The sequence below is a fragment of the Oryctolagus cuniculus genome, chromosome 3, assembly GCF_964237555.1.
Source record: "Oryctolagus cuniculus chromosome 3, mOryCun1.1, whole genome shotgun sequence".
Taxonomy (NCBI): Eukaryota; Metazoa; Chordata; class Mammalia; order Lagomorpha; family Leporidae; genus Oryctolagus; species Oryctolagus cuniculus.
This window is the reverse complement of record NC_091434.1, coordinates 164,447,266-164,473,438: the sequence shown is the minus strand read 5'-3', so window position 1 is coordinate 164,473,438 and position 26,173 is coordinate 164,447,266. Positions and strand designations below refer to the sequence as shown.

The 26,173-nt window shown below is 51.6% G+C and overlaps 2 protein-coding genes across 2 annotated transcripts in view; one reads left to right on the top strand and one right to left on the bottom strand.

Moving 5' to 3' along the window:
• The window catches only part of SND1 (staphylococcal nuclease and tudor domain containing 1), a 410,316-nt gene that overhangs the window by 55,965 nt on the left and 328,178 nt on the right, over window positions 1-26,173 (bottom strand). The window lies entirely within an intron of this gene.
• Window positions 182-2,860, top strand: LRRC4 (leucine rich repeat containing 4). Its single transcript, XM_008258237.4, has 2 exons — window positions 182-420; window positions 600-2,860. Exon 2 carries the CDS (start codon window positions 700-702, stop codon window positions 2,656-2,658), a length of 1,959 nt encoding a protein of 652 aa, XP_008256459.3. The 5' UTR covers window positions 182-420; window positions 600-699; the 3' UTR covers window positions 2,659-2,860.

Sequence of the window (26,173 nt, the reverse complement as noted above, 5' to 3'; positions counted from 1 at the left end):
CCCTCCGGCGGCGGCCCAGGGCGCGGGCTGGGGGCGCTGGAGGCACACTTTGGCGATGAAGCGCCTTCCCCCGTGGATGGAGAGAGCCGGTGCCAGGGTCCAAGGACAAAGCAGGGAAGCGCTGGTGGCGCCGCTCCTCGGGCCGAGGGGGGGGCATGCACCTGCATAGCCCGCCGGGCCTGGGTTCTCCCTGGCGCGCCTCAACTCCACGGCTTTGCCGTCTCTGGCTCCGGATTTACTAGAAGCCATTTTGTCTCCCCCACCCCTCCCCTCCCCTCCCCTCTCCTGTGCCCTCCCCACCCCCACCACTTCCCCCTTTTGTTAATTAAAACTAAGAAGTCAGAATGGGAACGAGGTGCCCGGCTCCCGTGGAGAAAGCTTAAGGACAGCACGCCACTTCTCTCCTGCCTTCCTTCCGAGGTAGGTGACGGCGAACTGGGTGGGGATGGTGGCACTGTGGGGTAGAAAGTCTTAGCCGGCAGGGGGCTGGCCTCGAGGGTGGACTGCTGGAGGAGGGGGCCGCTCTCTAGTTTGGGCAGGGGTTTTGCGGCCGATCCGCGCTCCGTCTCTAATCGCCCCCTCCCCACCTCCTTCTTCAGATGGAAAGAGGAGCTCCTAGCTCACTTAAGCCGGGGTAGGGCTGGTTCTCCTTTCCGAGCCAAAATCCCAGGCGATGGTGAATTATGAACGTGCCACACCATGAAGCTCTTGTGGCAGGTAACTGTGCACCACACCTGGAATGCCGTCCTGCTCCCCGTCGTCTACCTCACGGCACAAGTGTGGATTCTGTGTGCAGCCATCGCTGCTGCCGCCTCGGCCGGGCCCCAGAACTGCCCCTCCGTCTGCTCGTGCAGTAACCAGTTCAGCAAGGTGGTGTGCACCCGCCGGGGCCTCTCTGAGGTCCCACAGGGCATCCCCTCCAACACCCGGTACCTCAACCTCATGGAAAACAATATCCAGATGATCCAGGCCGACACCTTCCGACACCTCCACCACCTGGAGGTCCTGCAGCTGGGCAGGAACTCCATCCGGCAGATCGAGGTGGGGGCCTTCAACGGCCTGGCCAGCCTCAACACCCTGGAGCTGTTCGACAACTGGCTGACTGTCATCCCCAGCGGGGCCTTCGAATACCTGTCCAAACTGCGGGAGCTCTGGCTTCGCAACAACCCTATAGAAAGCATCCCCTCCTATGCCTTCAACCGAGTGCCCTCCCTCATGCGCCTGGACTTGGGGGAGCTCAAGAAGCTGGAGTATATCTCTGAGGGCGCCTTTGAGGGGCTCTTCAACCTCAAGTACCTGAACTTGGGTATGTGCAACATTAAAGATATGCCCAACCTCACCCCCCTGGTGGGGCTGGAGGAGCTGGAGATGTCAGGGAACCACTTTCCTGAGATCAGGCCTGGATCCTTCCATGGCCTGAGCTCCCTCAAGAAGCTGTGGGTCATGAACTCGCAGGTGAGCCTGATTGAGCGGAATGCTTTCGACGGGCTGGCCTCGCTTGTGGAACTCAACCTGGCTCACAACAACCTCTCCTCTCTGCCCCACGACCTCTTCAGCCCACTGAGGTACCTGGTGGAGTTGCACTTACACCACAATCCCTGGAACTGTGACTGCGACATCCTGTGGCTGGCCTGGTGGCTTCGGGAGTATATACCCACCAACTCCACGTGCTGCGGCCGCTGTCACGCTCCCATGCACATGCGAGGCCGCTACCTGGTGGAGGTGGACCAGGCCTCCTTCCAGTGCTCTGCCCCCTTCATCATGGACGCGCCTCGGGACCTCAACATCTCTGAGAGTCGGATGGCGGAACTCAAGTGTCGGACTCCCCCCATGTCCTCGGTGAAGTGGCTGCTGCCCAATGGGACAGTGCTCAGCCACGCCTCCCGCCACCCGCGCATCTCTGTCCTCAACGACGGCACCTTGAACTTCTCCCACGTGCTGCTCTCAGACACGGGGGTATACACATGCATGGTGACCAACGTGGCTGGCAACTCCAACGCCTCGGCCTACCTCAACGTGAGCACGGCCGAGCTCAACACCTCCAACTACAGTTTCTTCACCACAGTCACAGTGGAGACCACGGAGATCTCGCCTGAGGACACCACGAGGAAGTACAAGCCTGTGCCCACCACGTCCACTGGCTACCAGCCGGCATATACCACCTCTACCACGGTGCTCATTCAGACCACCCGTGTGCCCAAGCAGGTGGCGGTACCCGCGACAGACACCACTGACAAGATGCAGACCAGCCTGGATGAAGTCATGAAGACCACCAAGATCATCATTGGTTGCTTTGTGGCAGTGACTCTGCTGGCTGCCGCCATGTTGATTGTCTTCTACAAGCTCCGGAAGCGGCACCAGCAGCGGAGTACCGTCACGGCCGCCAGGACAGTTGAGATTATCCAGGTGGACGAAGACATCCCGGCGGCGGCTTCGGCGGCGGCAACAGCGGCTCCAGCCAGTGTATCAGGTGAGGGGGCAGTAGTGCTGCCCACAATTCATGACCATATTAACTACAACACCTACAAACCAGCACATGGGGCCCACTGGACAGAAAACAGCCTGGGGAACTCTCTGCACCCCACAGTCACCACTATCTCTGAACCTTATATAATTCAGACCCATACCAAGGACAAGGTACAGGAAACTCAAATATGATGCCCCCTCCCCTCAAAAACTTTAAACGCAATAGAATGCACACACACACAACACACACACATACACACACACACACACGAGACAGCAACTTTTGTACAGAGTGGGGAGAGACTTTTTCTTGTATATGCTTATATATTAAATCTATGGGCTGGTAAAAAAAACAGATTATATTAAAATTTAAAAAGAAAAAATCAAAACAAAACTATTTTCTAACTTGTAAGTTCTATTTAAAGGGGGCGGGAGGGGAATCTTGGGAATGTTGTGGGGTACGAGCCCCATGTACCTTTGCTCTACTGCCAGAAAAGGTTTCTGGTAAGAGGTTGAACCTGCTAAGGTAAAACTAAAACACCAACAATTAGCATCCCTAAAGGGGTAGGGTGTGGGCTGCGGAGGGAACAGGCGGGATGGGATGGACTGAACCTGTCTTTTTTTTAGAAGATGCTTCATAGGATACAGGAGTACCCGTTTCTACAGACATCTTTCTTAAGCCGAGAGCTGTCTTTGCAGATTATCTTATTTAAAAAAAAAAATTCTGAAAAAAGCTCCGTGAATTTGTACTCTGCCAAAATGTTGAGAGGCAATAATATTTTTCTCTTCAGAGGCCAAGGGGACGATAGATCTGTAGCTGTAGTGCAAACAGGAAAACCACCAGATTTTTCAAATGAATCCTTCGAGGGGCTGAGTGTCGGTCCGTGCGCGCGGCAGGTCTCCGGGGGTTGTGCCGGGGACCATGTGTCTGATGGAGTGCTTCCCGAGCAGGGGAGGAAGGGAGCTGTCAGATGCTTGCACATTGCACCAGATTCCTGCAGTGGGGCTGAACCCACTCTGCAAGGCATGTGTCTATTCAGGGTTTCCCAGGAGAAGGAGGCGGCCCCTCAAGGGGGTGCGGCGCCAGGCAGGGAGGCGGGGTGGGGGAGGGGGAGGGGGAGAGCAGCAGCAGGGAGGCGGACTGTCTCGGAGGCTATAAATTAGCATTGTGCCAGGTCCACCTGTTGTTCTAGGTATCTGACAAATGATTGTAGACAACGATGGCATTTTATGATTTTTCAAATAGGTTTTGTTTGAAGACGGTGAGGGAGGAGAGGCTGGGTGGGAGTGGGGAGCTTGGGGGAGTGGAAGCTTTTCTCAGGCTTGGGGTTTGGTGACTATTCTAAATGCTGATTCATTAGGGATTATTACAGCTGATGCCAACTGGTAGTGGTGATGGGGTAGGGGCAGAACACGAGTGGAGCAGGAAAAGGCAAGACTAGAAGGGCGCAGGCTCACTGAGAGTGAGGAAGCCTTTCCTAACCTGGCTGGGTCATGGAAGATGTGGGAGCCACAGTTTAAACAGAAGTGACACAGGCACACATGAGTGAGTTCTGCATGGAGTCCTGCTGCATGGGGGCCGGGGGGGGGGGGGAGCTGCCCTCCCCCATGCCTAGCCGAGGAGGATGTGGAAGGGGAAGGGAGAGGGTGGCTGTGGGTGGGGGAGATGGAGATCTCTGTTATACTGGTCCATGTAATGTAACTTCTGTCAGTTGTTATTCTAGCTTTAAAAGGGATTCAAGGGTTCAGATTTGAAAGGGGGTGGTAGGGGTTGGGGGGGGATGCCAACAAAAAGAACACTGATTGTAATGTGAGAAAAGTGTATTTTTGTATTTTAATAAATATTGTTCAATTTTTAATTCCCTGTCCCCAAAGGGTTAAATTGAATAAGACCCTGAGCCTATAGATTCTTAGGCGCATTGACCAAGTTATTTCTACTTGAAGAAAAAAAAAAGGGGGGGAGGGTAGGGTGGTGGGGAGGGGAGCAGTGTGATGGGGGAGGGGGGAGACAAATGTTATCTATTTTTTAAAAGTATGGGGAAATGCTAAAGCTGTCAAAAAACCTTTCCTAGCTTAAATAAAAGCACCCTGATTCCAGTGCACCTTCCACAAGCTAAGTGTGTTAGTCCCTGCCTTTGTTGGGGGGTATAACCACCTTCCCTGTGCCCCGGGAAAGCCGGGGAAATGGGTCAGCCTCGCCCCTGAGACCTGGCCACAAGGTAACCGCCACGTCGGTGGAAGCCGCTGGTCAGGCAGCACCAGCGCTGCACAAGATCCCGGGGGGGCTGGATTTAAGAGGTCTGCAATAATGCAGTTTGGCTTCGATTTCCCACAGGCAGGGCTGCTTTGATTCTCAGGGTGTTAAGGAGCCAAACACACCTTCGTGCTGGTGGGAGTCTGTCTCCTGATGCTTGCGGGAGGCTGCGTGAGCTGCGGCCCCGTGTTTCCTCAGTGCTAGTATTTATACTAATGCAGGGAACTGGGGCTGAGTGGGTGTGATCTCTTTGGCACTGAGGAGGAGAGAGAGGCAGGTGGCACTTTGCAGCAGTTGGCGAAGAAATGGCCAATTCGAATCATCCTAGGCATCTAGATCCTTTCTGGGTGTCAGTGTCTCTGGGGGCACATACGCATGAGCACACACTTAAGAACGAACTGTCACTCATGTTTCCAGACCCCACAATATGTTCCCTCTGCCTTTCCTTGACCATTCTACCCGCACGAGAAAGAAAGGAAACTACAGCAGAGCCAAGGGTGGGACTTGGCTAGGACCAGCTGAACGAGCAAGAAATCACTCCCTTTTCTAGTGCGGGAAGACACAGTCAGGCTGTCAGAACAGCTTCCCGGGGATACACTCAGAGGCGACTGTAGAGCAAGTCGCTGTTTCCAAAACAGAGGAGGGGGCGGCAGTTTCCGAAGGCCCCTGCGTGTTTGACAGCTATTTGGGCAGTCAGGGAATTGTGCAGGATCCTGGTCTGTGGCTAAACAAGGGTCTGGAAGGGAGAGTCGGGGCTGAGCCTGTTCAGGTCTGGGGATCTGAAGGAGAGGCGCTTTCCAGAAGGAAACTGGAGGAGACAGGAAATACGGTGCACAGGTCTAAGGCTCCTTGCGGCTATTCCTTAGCTCTGCGCGCCTCGCCTTTGATCTGGGCACGGCTGCGGCTTTGGCAGCAGTTAACTATCTTTACCCTGATGCTGGGTGTCTCCTCCTCTGTAGCAGGCACCTGGGAAAGCTGCTCAGAGAGGAGTCCAGTGAGCACCACGTTAGTGACGCGTCCTCAGGCCCTGGGAATGGAACAGGGGTTGGTGGCTCTTGGGGGCAGGCGCGCGCGCGCACGTGGGGTTGGGGGGGCAGTCAGAGGAAAAGACTCTGCTGCTGATTATATGCAGGCCAAGAGTTTTCATTATAGAATTTCTTTACAGCCATGAAAAATCATTTAATTTGAGCTCTTTACATTTTGCAGCTAAGGAAACTGATCCCCAGAGAAACTGAAATACATGTCCAAGGTCACATTGCTACTTAAGTGGAAGAGGTAGGCCTAGGGCATGGGTCTCTTGGCTCCCAAATCAAATGTGCTTTCTGGAACGCAGGATCTTACTGGCTCTCAGGAATGTATTCCTTTTGTTGCCAATGCTCAGTGAACACGGAGCCTCCCTACAGACAGTTCTGTGTTCTCTTCTTCCTGTCAGAGCTGGCTGCTCTATCTTCCTCCGAACCAGCTCGGCTGCCCCGCAAGGCCGGCTCAGAATTCTGCCCACAGGGCTTTGCAGCTGGCCCAAGGGCCCCGTGTGCTCGCTGAGGGCCTGGAGTCTCAGGACTGCAACGAAACAGCTGCATGATTTTTGGCACAATGGCAGACAAGCTGCAGGATCCCTCGGAGGGTGACAGCTACAGGAGGCAGGGTGAAGCAGCTGAGATGGGGTGTTTACAGTGAGGAAGCGACTCTGGCTTCCTCCCAGACTCAGCCGTAGCAGCTTTGCAGAGAGGGAGATGGACAGACGTCTCAGAGTACACACCTGAGAAGTTCCCTACAGTGCAGCAGCTCCTGCAGAAGGTGGGGTGGGGGCGGAGTCTCCTTAACTCCTCCCCTCTACTCTGTCTACTCCAGCATTGGCTCAGGAGGTGCCACTGCCCTATTCTGCACCAGGCCTTTTGATCACCCTTCGGGGTAACACTGCACCCTCTTAGTGAAGGAAGAAGCAGACAGGCTAGTTTCCAAGACTTGGAGACATTCACTTTTTCACAGTTCTTTACCATGTACTGAGGGCAGCAACCAGGCAGAACAACATCCACAGAGACCCTGCAACAAAATTCCTATTGTTGGCAGGGACCAGGGCCACAGCCCAGAGCCTCTGGCTTCCTTCAGTGGTGATGGGTAGAGAGACTGGCAGAGGACTGAGCTGGCCATCCTCACCCCGGGCTTCTACCTTAGGGGGCCAGAGCCCACAATTAAGGAGCCGCCATTTCACTGCAACAAAGCAGCAGGGGCTTAAAATTAGAGGAAAGAGGAGAGAGGGAGAGAGAACATTTATGTCCAAACATATGTCTGATTTTATCTCTTCTACTAGCATTCAGCACTCTATGCCATCGGCTAATGCAGGCACTGTTCACGCCATTTGTAAATCCTGCCTCAGCTAAACTGCAAGGCAGCTTTGGCTCAAAGCAACTCTCTTGGTCTCCATCCATTCAGAAAGTACCCTTTTCCCTGCAGGGGAAGATGGTTTGGGCAGTGGATTAAGGTTGTTTTCATCTTTGCTTTAAATTAAAATGAAGCAAATTACTTCTTGGAGCAGGGATAAGGGCTCAGGAATTAGATCAGTGAAACACATAAATATACACAAAGCAATATAGCATAGTGCTTGCAAACATGGACTACAGAGCCAGTCCTCCTGGGCTGAACCGCAGCTTCACCTCTTACAAGTTGTGTGACTTTGGGCAAACACTCAGTTTTTTTTTTTCATCTGTGAAATGCAAACGTTAGTATCTAAATTCACACTCTTTCTCTATCTACCTCACACTTAGAATAGTGCTGGACATCAAATAGTAAATGATGTATTATCGGTAGTCATTTGACAATGTCCACAAGGGTATACAGACCAACAGACCAGCCCCCATCACTGCCTATTCTTGACACTTACCCATGTCCAAAGAGAGAATACGGCCCCTGAGCTGACCGAGGGCAGGAGGATGATCTGTCTACAAGCTCGGGACAGTATCACCTGTAAACCCAAGTGCTGTGGGTAAGGGGCTCGTACCTTTCTTCATAGAAAAACTGTGTCATGTGCTCTGATCCCCAAACTAGCTCCACAGCTGGCCCAAGGCAGTCTCCGTTCAGGACTAGGTTACCCCTCGTTGTGGTGGGCACAAGCGAAGCAAAGCCGTGTCTGCTGGCAGATGTGCACAGGCTCAGGGCTGGGGCAAGAATTACCTACCGAGGAAGCCCCGGTACTTTACCAGGGATCTGCCTACCCTGCCTCTCAGTCAGGGTGCAATTGAAGCAACATTCTTCAAAAGGTCAAAAATAAAATTCCCCTTGACTATGAAGCCCACCCAGGACTGTGAGGGGCCTGGTGGGGGTGGGGTGGGCAGGGAGGAGCATGTAGCACTAGAGGGTTTGGAGGAAAAGCAGAGACAAAAAGCACTGTAATTTGAGTAAGTGAGAGAAGAAGGAGCTGCATGGCAGGTGCACAGGCAAGGGTCTGCAATGCAGTCAAGGACGAAAGCCAGGGGGATTCCTGTGTCTTAGCAAGCAAGAGGCTGGCTGGACCCTGGGTGGGGGAGGGCTGTTAGCATGGAACGCGTGGCACAGAACAGAAGAAACGCACCTAGATGAACTTTCCAAGAGAGGCCGAAAAAAGAATGCATTCTGATTTCCTAATGGGAGGCTAGAATTAGATTTTAGGATGATCACAGGTTTCATCTGGTACATGCCAACTTTGCTGTCAGTCCTTGGGCCAAACCAGCTATGCCTAACAGTCCTGTTCCACAACCTGGAAGTTGTCCACTGGCTGGGGAAGCAGTCCAGCCCTGGGGGGCTGTGATGTAATCCTGACCTGACAGGCTCACTTGGGTGTGCTCTGAGTCTGTTCTGTCATTTCTATGGACGCGTGGTTATGGGGGAAGGGAAGGAGAACACGGAATGGGGTCTCACTGCACAGGCAGGGTGTTACATAAACTGTGTGGTCCCATCTTGGTAATGATGGCTGTGAGTTCAGTGCACATGGGCACTTGAAGTGAGTCAGAGATTAGGCCTCGGACTGTGCTGCGGATATTCCTGAGAGAAGCGCTCTGTCAGGAAGTTAGCATTTGAGAGGATGGCTTTATCTTCTGAAGGGCTTATCCCATTAAGAGTTTTGAACCTAGATTAAGGAAGCCTCGAGATGCGCGGCTCCTCCAGTGCTAAAGGTGAGGGCTGATGGACCGAAGTGGGCGTCAGAGTCTCAGGTTCATTCATCCTGCGCACCCAAAGACAACACCAGAGCACTTACTAAAGTTTAGATTACTTATGAGAGACCAAAGAACAGTCTTGATACACCTGTTTCTTGTTATAGCCCCACTAATAATAATTGAAAAAATCCAGAAACCCACCTCCCTTCAATTAATTATTTCATCAGGTTTTCTTTCCCATAATCCACATTTGAGTACATTTATGCCATGACAGGACCCAGGAAAGCCTACATGATTCTTCCATTCTTCTAAAGTTCTCCTGGTATTTCCTCTCCAAGGCAGCTCCTTACTCTGTCATCTCTTGCACAGTTCCTGTAAGGTCTCCAGCCTGCTTTCCCTGCACCTCTGAGCTGGTGCTGATTTAGTCACTAGCTATGTCACTCTACCTGCTCAATGAGTCAGCAAGGATGACTGAGGAGAGCTGTCACACACTAACTGTTCCCTGGGCAAAGTTTGGGTTCCTGGCCTCAGGCTACTTTCTTCCCAGTCTTTCAGGTCCTGGTTTCTTGCTTCCCTTTGCCTACTCTCATCCAGATTCATTAAGACCACCCAGACAGCTTCTCCCACTCAGATCCCCCCCCACAGGTGAACTGATGGAGTACAGGCAGCCGCCACATGGCCAGCTCCAGCCAGAAACCCAGTGCCAGCAGGTTTGCAAGAATGCTTCTGTGCCTCTCTCACAATAGGCCCAGGAATGGAGCTGAGGCCTCCGACAGGGACAGCCTGCTCCTGCAGCCTGCCAGCCACAGTGGTTACAAGTTATAATCTATTACCATTGCAAGAAGACTTAATTTCTGGACTTAAAGGAAGTCGGATAATACTTTATCCTATTAGCGTCTGCCTATGTGAATTGACAATGGCTTCCTTCTGACATGACAGCGTATACTTCCAATTCATCTCTTTAAGGCTGGGGAGGGGGAGTCTGGAGTAAGAAAGCAGGGAGGAAACTGAAAGAAAAGCCCAAAGAAGAGGCGGGCGAAGGCCCCAGGCAAAGGGAAGACTGTGTTTTCTGTTAGAAAGCGAGGCGAGGGCCCTCAGAGGCGGAAGGCAAGGCTGCGCAGCTTCAAAGCCCTGCGTTTCATTTTGTTTCTCTCACGAGGGAGGGGTTTGTAAGCAGCGGGTGTGTGCTGTGCGCTGTGTCAGGAGAGGGTGCTGAAGTCAGAGAGCAGCATGCATGCAGGAAAATAGGGGGCTGGGCCCCTGCGCATGCTGGGTTGCTTTCCCTTTGCTTGCTCCTTCCTGGTTAAGTCCACAGCTGTTCTGACTAGCAATTGCACGTCGCAGCTGTCTGACTAGTGGGATGGCAGCAGCCCCTGAGTCAGAGCATGGGTGTGCTGTCAGTGAAGAGAGCGTCCAAGTCAAGTCGGAAAATCTCACTGAGCCCTGTCATTTTAGTTAGGAGAAAAATGAGGCCCAGATGTGACCAGTGCAACATCACGTAGCCGGTGAAGCACAGACCAGCTCTGTGCATTCTCAGCCAGGCACTGGTATGAACACCAGCAGGGCCACCATGACTCACAACCCTAGGGGGCGCCATTTACAGAAATGAAAAAGTGATTGGTGCCCCCTGGAGCTTGTAATTCAGTGCAATCCCTTACAGTTCCCTTTTGGAAGGGGAGGGGAAGAACGGGAAGGCCTTTCCCACTCGTACATTCGCTGTGCTTAATGCTCCGAGACAGATGGTGCCCACTCATGATTTCATTCAAACAGCGAGAGCTGAGAAATCAGGCAACTTTTCCTTTCTCTTCAACCATAACGGTTCCAGGACATGTGGATTTTGACAGCAGCTCAAAGAGCTAACGAATCAAAAGGGGCCTTTATTGCCTACGAGGCCTTCCCCTTCTCCCTGCAAGAGGGTGGGGCATTAAAGCAAGGAACACCTATCCCCATGTGGGGAATGCTTACAGAGCTCAATCACTTCAGAGGGCAAGAGGTCCAGGTCAGGAAGATCCCTGGGGAAGCAGAGAGACCTGGTGCTTCCACCTCCCCAGTCTCCCAGGGGTCATGCGAGCAAGGGCCCCTCAGAGGGGAAGTCCGGGAGTATGCTCCGTGCCAAGGCTCCAGGAAGCTAGTGAGTTGCCTTCCCTTCCTCCCATCCCAACAAATCCTTCCCGGGGGGAATCGGGTGGCCCTTGCTATTGTTTTATCACAAGAATTTCATCTGAATTTGCCTCCTCCAAGATGGTTTCAGGTAAAGATGCTCTAAAAGAACAGCCGCTTTCAGCCAAGGATCTCTTTTAACCAAGATACTTCTGCAGGGATCTGCCCTCTTGGATTGGGGGGCATTACACCTCTCTTTTCAATTTCAAAGCCGGAAGAGAAGGGAGGGGGGGAATGCAGAGAAATAAAGAGGAGGGCGGGGGCTTCAAGCAAACGAGTTTCCATCTATTAAGGAGCAGTAATTTCTGCAAGCGCCTCTGGAGACTGGTCCCCTCCAATAATGGCCTGGCTCTAATGATTCCCAGTCCTAGGCAACAGCCTGTGTTATGCTGGTGTTGAGATGAGCTGTGCCAGAGAATTCCCTGTCTCTCAGAGGACGTGCTAGCGTGTGCAGGAGAGAGGAGCCAGTCAGGAGGGTGTGCTGTTGGTGGGGGCAGAGCAAGACAACTCAGGCCAGGCTCTCTGACAGGTGGGGCACAGCCGACCTAGGGCGGAGGAGGCTCAGAGACAGATCAGAGGTTCGCAATCAGGAGGAAGGATGACCTGCCGTGGGCAGATCAGGCATACACAAAGTCTGGGTGCCTCCTGATTGAGCTGATGGAGTTCAAGGCTAGAGAAACACAGACTGGCAGACCGGGGTCGGGGTGGGGATTAAGGCCACGCTTAATGGACAAAAACTGTTGAGAATTTGAATTCTGAAATGTGCACATCATGCACTCAGTGAAAGCAAGGGAAGGAGAATCATTTTCAGGTCCCTAAATGCCATCCCTTTGGGGGCAGAAGTACAGGGATTCGGCCCAACAACTCCCAAGTTAGGGTCTGAGCTGTTACTGGGAGGTGGGGGTGGGGGCTCGTCTCTCACTGCCCTCTCTATTCTCACGCACTGGATTCTGGGGCGAGAGCTAATACCGTGGCTCTCATTACTGCGGAAGCCGATGCCAGCAGGTCTTGAGTAGGGGGTAGGGATCCTTTTATTTTGCCACTGGTGGCTTCACTGGGATGGAGACAGACTGCTTCCATTGCCTGTCTGGCCAGATGTGCCAGCAGGCAGCCTGGCCGGAGCGCGTGCGGTGCAGACAGATGCCCTGGGCTGTACTCGGGGTGGCAAGACCCTTTATGGTAATGCAGCTCAGCTCTGGGGCAGTGCCAGAGCGGCAGGGTAATGTTCCTCAGCCAGATTCATTTTCCCCCAAACCTTTTCAAATATGTGGGCCACGGAGGGAGGCAAATTTAATTAAATTACTATGTTGCGTACTGCCCGTCCTGGGCAAAGGCTGAAAGTGGGCTCCTGCTGACATGCAAGCCCATCTGTGTACACAGAGCATGCGTTTCTTGTGCTGGGCTGTGCAGCTGGACGGGGCTGGCAATGCCCAGGGCATTCACCGCAGCAAGCCAGAGTCAACAGCAATCCAACCTGGACCCCGTATGGCTCCAGTGACCTTTTCCTTTCCACTTAAAAGGTGGCAGAGTGGCATATCCTCTCCCTCCACGAATTTATTTCTTCCCAAATGCCCCACTGTTGCTGACACCTAGCACTTTCCCGTAAGGAGAGGAAGGAGAGTTGAAGTTGTAGTGAAGTGTGATTCCTCCCAAACAGGGTTGGTGCAGCTTGGCAGGCGCTGGAGGGGTCTCCCTGGCGAGTCTCGAAGAGCGCTGCCTTCAGCAGATCCCCACTGGCGGTGCCGTGCTGGATAGGGACGTTTGTGGGGTGTCAGAGGACAGCTGTGGGGCTTCCTCTCCCATTTCCCTGCATGAATGCCACAGTGGATACAGGACCTCCCCAACAACAGAGGCAGGGGAGGTCAGGAGCAACTGGAAGCATTTAACAGCAACCAAACCAATGCTGGCTGTGCCGCACCTGTCAACCCCACAAGGTCAATTCACTCCCCTCCTGGAAGAGCAGGGCTCACTGCTCCAGTTGACAGAATACCACCAGGGTAAAGATTCCACCCCTGAGTAGCGCTGCTGCTGGAGCCGGAAGACAGCTTCCCCGTGCTGGTGTCAGATGGGCTGAGATCAGGAGTGGGGTTGGGACTGGCACACGCTGAGGGCCCCCACGGTGGGCACAGAGACTGGGCAACAGTCAGTTGGGGAAGTCTTTCCCACCTTGTCCCCAGGAACAACAGATCTGTCTCATGGTTAGAACTTTAGTGGAGGGGTGGGTATAGGACTGCTGACTCCTGTATCCCAGATGGAAGGATCTGGTATAGAGTCCTGCCTCTGCTTCTGATCCAGCTTGTGGCTCGCCCTTGGCGGCAGTAGGTGATGGTTCAAGTACATGGGTCCCTACCACTCATATGGGAGACCTGGATGCAGTTCCAAGCTCCTGCTGGGGCCTGGCCCAATCCAGGCTGTCATGAAAATTTGGGGAATGAACCAACAGATGGAAGATCAGTCTCCTCCCCTCTGTCGCTCTGCCTTTCAAATGGACTAACTAGCTAAATAAATAATATATACTTTTAAAAAAAAGTCAATGCATACAACAGAAGGAGCCTGAGAAGTAGCAAGGTGTGGCATATGAGGAGCACAGCCTCCTGGGTGATGGGTAGTTGTGCTTACCCAGCCCCTCATGCCTAGGGTTTGTTGTCAGGAAGCAGAAACCTACATGACTTATAAAGTGATTTCTGGGAGTGATGGCAGTGGTCTGAAGGCCTCACCGAGGCTAAGTTGTGGGTACTGCCACACAAGAACAGAGGGTGTAACTGCCCAAGTCCAGGCTCCAAGCCTCTCACTGGCAGGATGAAGAAGGTGATGGGGGTAGTGTTTCTACCACATGCTGTTGCAAGTTAAGATTTTGCCTAGGAATTCAAGGGTGACTTTAAGGATGAAGAGGAATGCTGTCAGCTCGGGGCCTGGGGACCCATCTCAAGAATCTGGACTGTGCCTGCAGGTCACTCTCAGGCTAGCACTTCCAAATGACTACAATGTCTAGATCAAAGACAGAAGCAGGCAAGTCACTAATCCCAGAGCACTTCCTGTGCTGAAGGAGTGTGATGGGAAGAGACAACTACAGCAGAATGTAACTCTACATAAGGAGCGCAGGGGGCAGTCATGAGCACAACACTGCCAGCATGGGTGAGATCTGTCACTGGGCTTTTGAGAAGGATGGTGCTTGGGTGCTCTACTGCGATAAAGGGTCTTTCTGTCTTACCAAATCGGATAGAAGAGAACAGACTGCAGCTCTCGGCTGTTGGTAACCATGACATTTCAGGGAATGGGGTCCACAGTTCCAAGCTATCCACATGGCCCATGCCCACTCAGACAAGGGAAAAGCTCACCAAATGACCCATTTCAAACTCAGTCCCCTGTCTTCTTTACTCAGTAGGTTACTGGTCCTTGGGTGCCAATAAAGGGATTTTATCATTACCAACCATCAAAAACATCCTTATCCTGAAGAAAACATACCAGCTTGTATAGAGAGTGGATAATATAGCTGACTCCTGTAATCCCTCTGTAAGAAAAGGTTTGCTTTGGGGAGTTCATGTCCTCCCTTTTTAAGTGGCCTTGGACTGGAAGAATTTTTTCTGGTAGCGGCAAAGCTTGAAATAACTGGGTTAATAGCTAAATGAGCATCACAGTGAAGAATTCCTATACAAATCAGCATTTGTATCGCTATACAGATGAGCAGAATGAGCCCGTGTGTTCTGTTGTGTGCCCATCCCCAGTGACGGGCGGCGTGGCTGACTGCTGCCTCTGCTGCGTCCCTTCTGGCAACTTCTGCAAGTGGGTGGCTCCTGGTTGGGACGTCTGATTCCCGTGCAGCTCTGTACCTCCGCTGCTCAGTAGGAAGCCAGCCTGGGAGAAAGGCAGATGGGTGCCCCAGGGTTGCTGCAGCCAATCATTCTGCTGGATAAGGTCACCCATGGGCCCCGCTCACATTTGTTATCAGTCACTTCATTTCTGTGTGATAACAACGGTGTATTATGGTACCCTGACCCGGGCTGAAAAAATGAGGCCAGTGCTTTGAGAAGTTGCCAAAGTCTGTGTTAAAAGGGGGAAAGGGAAGGAAAAGGCAGAAAGGTGATTTCTGACACCTGCTCCTTCCTCTGATTCAGCTCCGAGGAATTCTCACGGAGCAAACTGGGTGGCACTGTGACCATTTGTAAAAACAAATTAGCTCTGATGCAGGCTGGAAACTGTTTCTGCACCATATGACCTTAAACCTTAAAAATATGACCTTTAAATCCTTCTCTCATCACTTTCACGTAAAATTAAAAAAAAATTAAGTCACATCACCTGGGTGAGCATGCCAGAACATGAAAGTTAGCCCCAGGTTGACCTGCAGGCCAGGACCGGTCCAGGCCCTTCATCTCGGGAAAGCAGGGCAGGAGAAGGGATGGGAGTGGCGGACGTCACTGGGTACAGCTGGGGCCATCTGCACCACTGTGAATCAAGGTTAGCTCTGACAGAAGGCGCAAGGGAGGAGGCGCAGCTGCTGATGGCTCAGACAGCTTGGACCTGTCCAGGCAAACAAGCCGCTCAAGTGCAAGAACAGCCAACCAAGTTCGGCAGAGCACGAATAACATACCTGACAGGATACGGAGGCAGGGCAGGAAACTGTCTGGGATTTCAACTGGTGTCTGGCCTTGCCTCTCTCAGCCAAGGCAGGCTCTTCGGTGACCAATGGGTAGGGTAGGATGCTGGGGAGCTGGGGGGAGGGGATGTGGGTGACACTTCCTGGGCTCACATTGCAGAGACAACTCTGGATTGTGTTCTCTCACCAGTGAACCCCAAATGAAAACTAAGCCCCTTCCATTTGGCTCGTGTGTGTGATGTGGGAGGGAGGCACAGACTGAGAACTGTCTCAGAACTCGCTAAGGGGAGGGTGGCACAGAGTGTGCTCTGCTCTCCAGCGCTCCTTGGAGAACAGCGGTGGGCTGTTCAGGGAAGACAAGTACTACTCCAGCTCCTTGGAGTGAGCTCCCTGAGACAAGCTCTCCTGGCCCCAGCCGTATGTTACTAGCAGTGATGGAGCTGTTACAAAGTACCGGTGCTTACATCAAGTACATCCCAGTGGGTGATGGGTGGTGACAGGAGACTCAAGTGTACACCCACAATGAGAAGCTCCGGTCTAGACCCGAGGGGGAGGCAAGGAAAAGCCTCTGGTCAGCCTGGTTTCTGGTAGGCAGGACAGACAGTCCCGCTACCAAGTCCAGAAGCCTTTGCTGCACTTGGTTTGAGGTTTAGGTCTGTCTCCGGGGGAACTTCCATCCTCCTCAGAGCCCCAGACAAGGCGGAAGGGAGGATGGACTGCTCAGAGCCCCCTGCATATCAAATGGGAGAAACTGAGGCAGAGAGAAATTACCCGTTATTCCAAAGGCAAAAAGAGGAAGAGAAGCAAATGGCATGTTTAACACTACGCATTACCAGCCATAAACCGTCCCAAATTAGCCATGGGCCGCTCTGCAAGCTGATCTGAGCAGGGCTGTGCGTTGTCATACAGCTCAGGTTCAAATGAATGAGACACTAACAAGAGTTCTACACATGAGATTTTGCACCGTTACCATGGTGGTCCTTCCTGCCGCAGCCCTTCCTTTGTTCACAAATTCATGGGATCCAGTACAGGGACCAGTGGTCAGCACTCTGCCAGGTGCTGAGGAATGATGAAGATCAAAGACTTGGTCCTTGACCCTGGCACTCGGCACCCTGGGGGAAACAGTACTGTGGATTGTCTAGAAGTGGTGATGGTGCAGGTTAGCTCAGGGTGGGCAGGCAAGGCAGAGCCAGGGCAAACCTTTGCCTCTTTTTGTCCAGAGTCTCCTGAAGAAATGCAGAGAATGGGCCAGCAGCTTTGACTTTTAAATTGTATTATATCAGAGCCTACTTGAACGTGAGAGTGGGCTTAGTCTGGATTCTTTTCCTGTAGCTGTGTGCTCACAATACTGTCTTAGGGCTCCCTGAAAGAGAGGAGGAGGGCAGCAAGGCTCTCAGTAAATATGTGGGGATCCAACCTTTGGGCTGGTTGAGGGACCTGGGCAATTGCTGGCACTCCCCCTGCTGCAGCATCCATAGCAACACTAAGAGTAGCTTCACGTTCAAGTACAGAACACAAAGCCCTGTGAATACACAAGAGCTAACATTCTGCCCTTGAAGAAAGAGATGCTAAGCCAGGCTCTGCTGTGGAAATGTGGCACAGAAGCTTCTAGCCTTAGCTCAAAGCTCCATTTAGTCTGGCTACAGCAAGGTGCTATTTATCCCACCTGCTGAGCATCCGCAGCAAAACAGTGCTTGGAAGTTGGAATAGGCACACAAGCACACAGAGCCGAAAGTCCTGGGCTTCAGGGAATGGGGAGAGAGGTACACCTTCCAGCCACCTCGCCCCAGATCTTGCCACATGGTGAACTGTTGAACAGTCTGAGGAGATGAGGGCTCTCATGGCGTGGGTTCCGGTGTGCCTTGGGAGGTAAGTGTGACAAGGCAGCAAAACTCCAGGGCCCCGTATGTTGGGGTCAGCCATGATGTGGTTCAGCAGAAGAGAAAACTGTCTACTTGTCTGGTCCTGAAATCTGATTTTAGATGAAGGTCTGAATTTGTTGTGTTCTTTGTTCCCCACCTGGAAGAGTTGGGATTGCTCATGGGAACTTATCCCAGATGATCAGGCATAGGTTATACAGAGTTCAAAGTCAAAACAGATCTTGAGGTGTGTGGAACTAAATTTAATCTCCTAAATCAATGGTTCACAACCTTGGCTGCATATGACTCTCTGGGGGAACTTAAACATTTTTTATGGTATGAAAAATTTGAAACACTGAAAACAGATTAGTAATGAGCTCCCATGTACCCAGCATTCACAGTCAACATTATATGTTTTCATACTTGGCTAAATGAAGTATTTTTATTTTATTTATTTTTAAAGATTTATTTATTTGAGTCACAGAGAGGGAGGGAGGGAGACACACACACACAAAGACAGACAGGGGTGGGAGAGAGAGAGGGAGGGAAGGAGGGAGGGAGGGAGAGAGAGAGAGAGATTGATCTTCCGTCCGCTGGTGAACTCTGCAAATGCTGCAGCAGCTGGGTCTGGGGCTGGCTGAAGGCAGGAGCCTGGAACGCCATTTGGGTCTCCCATGTGGGTGGCAGAGGCCCAGCTACTTGGGCCCTCTTCCACTACCTTCTGAGGCACATTAGCAGGGAGCTGGATTGGTGTTTATATGGGATGCTGGCATCGGAAGTGGCAGCCCAACCCACTGCACCGCAACACTGGCCCCGAAATGAAGTATTTTAAATTTATTTGAAAGACAGTGATAGATATCTTCCATTTGCTGGTTCACTCCTCCAGTGCTTGCAACAGCAGGGATTGGGCCAAGCAGAAGCCAGGAGCCAGGAACTCCATGTGGGTCTGCCTTGTGGGTGGCACACACACAAGTCTTTGTGCCATCACCTGTGCGCATTAACAGGGAGCTGGAATGGGAACCAGAGTGGGGACTTCCAGCACAGGCACTCTGAGGTGCCATGTCATCGCCTCTCTACCAACTGCCCACTCCTCTTTGCTGAAGTATTTTAAAGTGTATCCCAGACATAATGCCATCTCAGCTCTACACACTTCAGTATGTGTCTCTGAAATACAAGGTCATTTTCTTATATAACCACAATGTCATTATCACACCTACCAAAATTAACAAAGTGATTTCTTGGTATCAGCTAATATACCCGGGGAGCTTAAAATAAAAAGCTGGTGCTTGATGAAGCCAAAAGCTTTGGAGACAGGCCCAGGCATTAGTTAGCTCTGCTAAGCCTCCCCGCCTGGTGACTCCAATGTGCAGCCAGGGTTGAGCCAATTCAGAATCAGGTTTGGGGTGTGAAGCAAGTTCTGTGAATGCCCTCTAGCTCCAGGTCACATGGAACAGAATGAAAAAAAAATTTCAAGGGAAACATGGCAAGTCACAGAAAGTATGAAGAGAAGGAAAACAAAAGATGAAAAAGTGAGCAAGCCACAGAGCTGGGTCCCCTGTGTGTGTCGAGCCTGCTGTCCACTGAGGAGTTGAGGCCCAGAGGCTTCATCCATCACATCTGTGGAAAGGCCAAAGAGGCCTGGCGCCTTGGCAGGACCCTCAGTAACTCCCTACTAGTGTGCAGTTCTCTCGCTTCTATACACGCGGTCGGTTACCCTGGCAATCGCTCAGCCTGAGCACCTGGCTCCAGGAGAGGATTGATTACGCAGGCCTGTGGGAGGGGCGTGCATACCAAAACTTCTTGGGCACTGACACTGGGGTGTGTACGTACCACAGTGTGCAATTCTACTTATTTATTTTATTTAAAAAACAACTAAACAAAACATCCTGCAAAAAGATGAGGATGTATCACTGCAGCTAAAAATACCGCTACCGAGGGCGGCCGCTCACCAGCTCCTCAATTAGGGAAGTTACAGGGCCCTTTGTGCGCGGTGCGTGTTGGCAGCTCCACAGGGGCTCTGGGCGTCTGGGGACAGCCCCAGGAGCAGTGACTAGCTGGTGGAGAGGGGCTGGCAAACAGCTATGGAGCCAGCCTGGAGATGCGTATACTTCAGGTACTCCCAAACTCCTCTTTGCTCTGTGAACCACTGCCCACGCCAAGAAGCCTCTTGCCCTCTCGTGCAGCAAGCCAAATGGCATCTCTGAAGTGGACCCAAAGTACTCAGGGACTTTTCTTGATTTCCCCAAGGTTCACATGAGTGCACCTGCCCACCAAAGGCACCAGCTGCCACCCAGTCCGACTCATACCCAGCGTGGCTGTGGTGCTGGACAGTTCACAGGTGTGGGTGAGTGGCGAGCAGACAGCTGAAGTCTTGGTAGCCTCAAGCCAGGGTGACAGCAGAGTGGGCAGACAGCATGAGCTCCAGGACTTCACATCTCTGAGCGCCTCCTTCTCTGGATCTTTTGTTCTCTGTCCTCTCAGACCCACTACAGATCATTTCGTCTAACACACTCATTTGTGCTGGGAAGACTGAAACATCTAGGAAGGGAAGTGATTCCTGTCAGGGTCCCAGTAAATGGAGGAGTCAGGATGTATACATGAGATTTCTGATGACAAGTGTGCTTTGTTCCACCCTATGTCATCCAAATGAATGGGTTCATTCTAGGCATTCAACAAGTGTTGAAAGAGCTACAGTTAGAGGTATCTTCATTTCAGGTGCCAAAGACAGCAAAGAATGTTAGAGGAGTGTTGCCTGGATGACCTGGGAATTTTGCAATCTCTGCAGGTTCTGGGGAGCTCGAGGGTCAGACTCAGCATCCAGAACTGAATCAGATGTTCAGCAGGCGCAGTGACGACTCTGCAGATCTGTGCTCTCTAGCCAGAGACCTGAAGCCATTGCCTTCTGTTGTCTGGCAGAACAGGCAACACCTGGTATTAGCTGGTTAGCGGCTGTTGAGAGAAACAGCGGCCAGGATAAGGCCAACGCCATCTGATTTAAGCACTGATGCTCTTTCCCAAGGCTTGCCATCGTGTGTGACCCTTAATGAAGACTTTGGAAGCTGAAGTCAGCGGCATGAATGGTTAGGGTAAAAATACACAGAGAGACAGAAATACAGAAAAAACACAGTGGTAGAGAGGAGGAGGAAGAATGATGGAATGCAAACCCATTTCCAGAGTGCTTAATACGAGAGTTTGTCTTGCTTTGTTCAAAAATGGGGGCCACTAGCTTCATGAAGCCTTATAAATTAAAATTATTTGAATTATATTAAAGATTTTATTCCACAGCAGTAACCACCACATCCCACGTGGGATGTAGTAACCACCCATCCATATGTGGCTAGTGGCTACTCTGCTGGACGACACAAGGGAAGAAGGTGTCATTTTCGCAGAAAGTTCCATTGCACAGTGCTGGTCGCTCTGCTTGGCTTGCCATGTGCTGGCTGCAACAAGTACCTTCTGTAGCTCTATGAGGAAGACCTGAACTTGGGAAAGCTACAATATACTGTAATTTACTTACTTTTTATTTAAAGATTTATTCATTTATCTGAAAGAGTTAAAGTGAGAAAGGGAGAGACAGAGAGATCTTTGATCCACTAGAACACTTCCCAAATGGCTGCAATGGCCAGGGCTGAGCCAGGCCAAAGCCAGGAGCCTGGAACTCCTCCTGGGTCTCCCATGTGAGTGGCAAGGGCCCCAGCACTTGGACCATTTTCTGCCACCTTCCCAGGTATATTAGCAGGGAGCTAGATCAGAAGTGGAACAGTGGGGACTTGAACCGGCACTCATATGGGATGTCGCCATTGCAGGCAGTGGCCCAGTCTGCTGTGCCACAATGCTGGGCCCCTATAATCCACATTTTTTTTTTAAAAGAATAAGATTTATTTATTTATTTGAAAGTCAGAGGCAGAAAGAGGTCTTGCATCTGCTGGATCATTCCCCAAATGGCTGCAACAGCCAAAGCTGAGCTGATCTGAAGCCAGGAGCTTCTTCTGGGTCTCCCATGTGTGTGCAGGGGCCCGAGCACTTGGGCCATCGTCTAGCATTTTCCCAGGCCATAGCAGAGAGCTAGATCCGAAGTGGAGCAGCTGGGACTCGAACGGGCACCCATATGGGATGCTGGCATTGCAGGCGGCGGCTTTACCCACTAAGCCACAGCGCTGGCCCCTATAATTCACATTTAAACCTGGAGTTTCAGAGAAGCACGTGACTCCACCTTTACGAGGATCACCAGGTCCTATTCTTCTTCCCTAGCACCATCTATGTATGTTTACAGCCACCCTGACCTTTGCATATTTTATTCAGTTTCTATTTTACACTGTTTTAATTGATGTTTAATATAGCTTAATGCTGCGTGGTGTTCCAAACCCCTCACCAGGGGGCCGCTCATAGGCAGAAGCACAATTAATAGCAATCCCCAGAAAATTATGCCCTGCATCAAAGTTGTCATTGCACCATATAAATGCTTATTATTACTATTGAATTCCCCAGCCCTGACACCTCGCTGTGTTTACTAGGTAGCAGATAAACCTCTGTTTGTGCCTTCCGTACTCTACCACTCTATCAGAACTAAATATAGCCCTTGTGTGTATGTTTAGCTCCATTTAGTTGTGCCTTGATAAAGGGGGAAAACACTCAGAATTAATAAAATTCAACTGCTGGAAAAATGTGACTTGTTCTTGCCCCACTTCACAACCCCTTAAAAGACAGACGTCACTGCTAATAAGACAGGTGTCCTGCCTCAGCTAAGGTGTGGGAGAGACGCCCAGACCCTGAGGACAAAGCATGGCTCTCAGTCTGTCTCTGTGAGAGTAGGTAGGGCAGGTCCGACTGCACGGGGTCCAGGGGGTTAAGGGATGGTGCTCCTGGGTCCACTCTGTGTCCTGCTGGAATCTGAGCAGCACAGAGAGTTGGAACTGGAGTTCTGCCTGGGGAGTTCGAGGGCAGCCCAGGCGAAGCAATCTGACATTCCCCCGACTCTCTCAGTAAACCCCCTAAACAAAGTAGTACAACCCCTGTCCAAAAGGAAAAACCCTCAACTTACCAGTTTCACACTCCTTAGTTGTATTCTTTGTCTGAAGGTTAGAATTTGGCTTGAGCAGACAGCAGCCTTCCCACAAGTGCATACCAGGAAAAGCAATGGAAAATTCCAGGTTTCTCAGATGTCTGTAGGGCCCTCCCACCCTGTGTCTTCTCATCCTGGGTGCAGTACCCCTGCTCCCCTGTCCACCGGCCTGTCCCTGCAGAATGCCGGGGCTCTGGACAGCTTCCTCTCCTGACCCAGCCCCCTGTCCTTCACCTAGTGAGGTGACACACTTTCAATGGAACACACTCGTTTACCTCTTCTGCTGCCTCACCTACTCCTTTCTACATGCCAATGTAATATTCCCAAGTGATTACCTCCACTTCCAGTGGGCGAGTCGGGGTGGTAACAGTCGGCTGGTGGGCACTGTGGGGGCAAAGTAAGAGCAATGCCTCGGGCAGGTGGAGACTTATGATGGACTTAGGGTGTCAGTGTGCCCACGTGGACAGCACTTTCATGCCTGGGTTTTCTCAACCCCTGTGAAATGTCTGCAGTAGACTACATTAACCTCGAGACCCCTTCTCCCAACAAAATGCTCTAATCCAGTCTTATGAAGCCTGGGTGCTCAAGTCCTTGCAAACCGAATGGGTCACACTTATTTCTATTTATAATCTGGTTTTTTTTTTTTTTTATTTTTGCACTCAATGCTCTACGGAGAAATGCAGATTTCTATTCTAAATTCTTCTAGCCAACGAACGCAAAGCTCTATTTTGGTCCGACAGGGAAATGTTTATAACTAAATTGGTTATAACTATAGCCATTTTATATTTGCTTTGCCTTCTTCCATCTTTGCCTAAAAAAAGGAGTTGCTAAAAAACCAGAACTGCTTTCTGTATTCAGGCAGAGCAGGAACGAGGCTGCCTTGGCTGGAGGAAGAAGGTGGTGCGTATCTCGAGCCCCAGTGGAGCAGGACTATTCGCCATCTGCCGCACTAGTTGCCTTGTCTCCAGTCAGGCCCAGCCTCGAGTTTGCTGCAAATATTGGGAGCTGAGCCACTAGCACTTCCCACCCATGGCAAGCCTTGAACCCCTTGTCCTCGGCTGCCAATATGATCTGAAAGCAGGGGGCTGCTCTCTAGCTTGGGAGAAAAACACATGCATTACACGGCGATGGATGTTTCCTTTCGCTCCCTCCCATTGTCCCCAGCCACTTTTAAAGCTTTAGGCTCAAATGGAGAAGACCTATCGGACCAAGCTGGGGGAAGACAATGGAACTGTCACAGCCAGGCCCTGTCCCACCCATGCAGGACAGAACGGTTTATTAACGATCCATGGGAAAAGAACAGTCATCCTGCTGGCAGCTTCACATGTAATTAACCCGCGTCACAGAGAGCTGGCTGCCTTCTCCTGGTCTGGCATCCGCGGACTGCAGAGCTACCTGCCACAGCGAAGCTGGGTTGCTGCCGAAGTCTCCCTGCTGTGGGAGGGACATCCAAGACAGTGAGCTCACCCCACTGGGCACTCAGGAGCGAGCACTGGGAAGGTAGTGCGCCTCTGGAGGAGCCTGGCTGGGTGCTCGAGCTGACTTGAGAAACTCGAGTGAGCTCTGTGATGGCAACAACCAGTGTGGAGGATCGCCACTCCCGCTGGCCACCATTCGTGGGCCTCTCAGGTAAGTGGCCAACCAGGGTTTACCCTCCAAGTAGCCCTGCAAATACTGTCTCTTTGCCAGACTCTGCACCGGCACGAGTTTCTGGGAATTGGCTCACTCGGCACCACGGCAGCCAACCTCAGCGCTGATGGAGGGCGGAGAGAGCTCTGGGATCATGCTGGGCACGGTGGACAACAGTGGCTTCTGTGTGAGAAGCAACCAAGTCCAAAATGTGATACAAAAAAGACAAGCAGCAGCTGGGTTAGCCAAGCTGTGGCTTTGTAGTCAGTGCTGACTTTCCTTTGAAGAGTCCTGGGATTCAAAGGAACCTTGGCCTTCCCCCCAGGTGAGTGAACTAATAAGTATTTGGCATTTGCGATGCAGAGCTTTCAAGAGCACTTTGGTGTGTGGTGGCACAGACGGTATATTCTGGGGGCTCTCCGTCATCACCTCTTCCAAGTGAGCTCACGTGAGAGGGTGTTCTCAGCGAGGGGGGGACAAAGCAAAACACACATCCTTCCCGTGCCTGTTTTAAGGGAGAAGCTGGTAAGAACTCTCTCCCTTCTTCCTTTACGGTGTGGCTAAGGGACCCCCATGCACAAGAACCTGCTGTCACCCCTAACCCTGGGCATCACATACTCCCCCAGGGTGAGCCAGCTGTACCACTCCAAGGCTCAGGAGGGAAGGACAAAGCTTTGCCATCTTCAGCAAAAATGGAGCTGGCTCACTCGGGTCGTGGCCTTTTACTCCCCACTCAACCCTCATTCTAGGGGAAGAAGTACATAATGAAGGAGAGGCTGGGGCCCAGGGCAGACGCTAGGTGAGACGGCAGTGCCCGTCTACTGCCATGGTGCTTCCTCGAGAAATAAAGCACAGCACCAAGGCATGGGCTCCATGGCCATGTGCTCGCTCAGTTCCTCAGTCTCTTCCTTCACCTCGCTTTGATTACAGGAGCCAACTCCAGTGTTTCTCTCATTCCAACAAAAAGCCTGGAAGCAGGACTAACCCCAACTGCAGATCAGCAACACAACCAGCAGAGGGAGAGGCCACGATGGCTTGGCAGGAAATGATCGCTCATGATAAATGAATGGGTATTGTCTGCCATTTTTCCTTGCTGTCACTTTAATCAATAAGGGAAAAGGTGAATTGCTATTGATCTCTTCAACACCTCTCAACGATACTGTACAAATTATAGGAACACAGGGGGTGGGTGAGAGAGCGAGGAAGGGCAGATGAAGGTCTGGGAGTGTGAGGCTGCCATATTTCCCTGGAGGTAGGCTTCCAGTCACTGGGTGCTATATGCGCCTGGGTGCACATGCGATGTGTCATCAAGAGCCCTTCCTCACCCCTGGAAGGGTGGGCCGTGTCAAGCAGTCTCAACGATTCCCTCTGCATCTCACGCACCGGCAAAGCTTCCTGAGGGTCCCAGGGCCTCCCCTGATACAGGTGAGACATATATAGCAAGAGGTGCTACAGATCCCAGAGCCTCTTGGGTTTCTGAAGTTGCCATGCTTTTGTGATGTTGGGCTGGGCTGTCTCAGCCACTGACTAGAAGTCTTGATGGGGAAGCAAGAATCAAAACCTTCAAGGGCCATGTCTTGAGCCATCTTACTAACCCTACTCTTGGGTCACATGCCAAGAAGATATAAACAGGGGCAGACAGGGTGAAGCTATCTGTGTCATACTTGATCACAACAAGAGTCACAGCTTCTGGGGCTCAGGCCTCTCCTGAAACACTCTGGGCTGAAAGACATGGCCTGGAGATCAAAGGCCCGGGTTGAAGTGTTATCAGTCTGGTCTTAATCTGACCACACGCAGACAGGCAAGAGGAAAGACTGCATATGTAAACAGTATTATCCAGATGAGCCAAGAATAGGACATGGTATTGCCAGAGATGGACATAACTACCACTAGCAGGAAGATACAATATTTAGTGTCTGATTTTCATTTCAAAGCTTAGACCAACCACTTGGCTACAACCCCTAAATTCTCTGGGACCAGTTCTGTTTCAGATATCCTTCTTTTCAGAGAGCAGAGTCA

Excerpts from the sequence above, each read along its gene's own strand:
- LRRC4 (XM_008258237.4), top strand. The coding sequence starts at position 700 with ATGAAGCTCTTGTGGCAGGTAACTGTGCACCACACCTGGAATGCCGTC.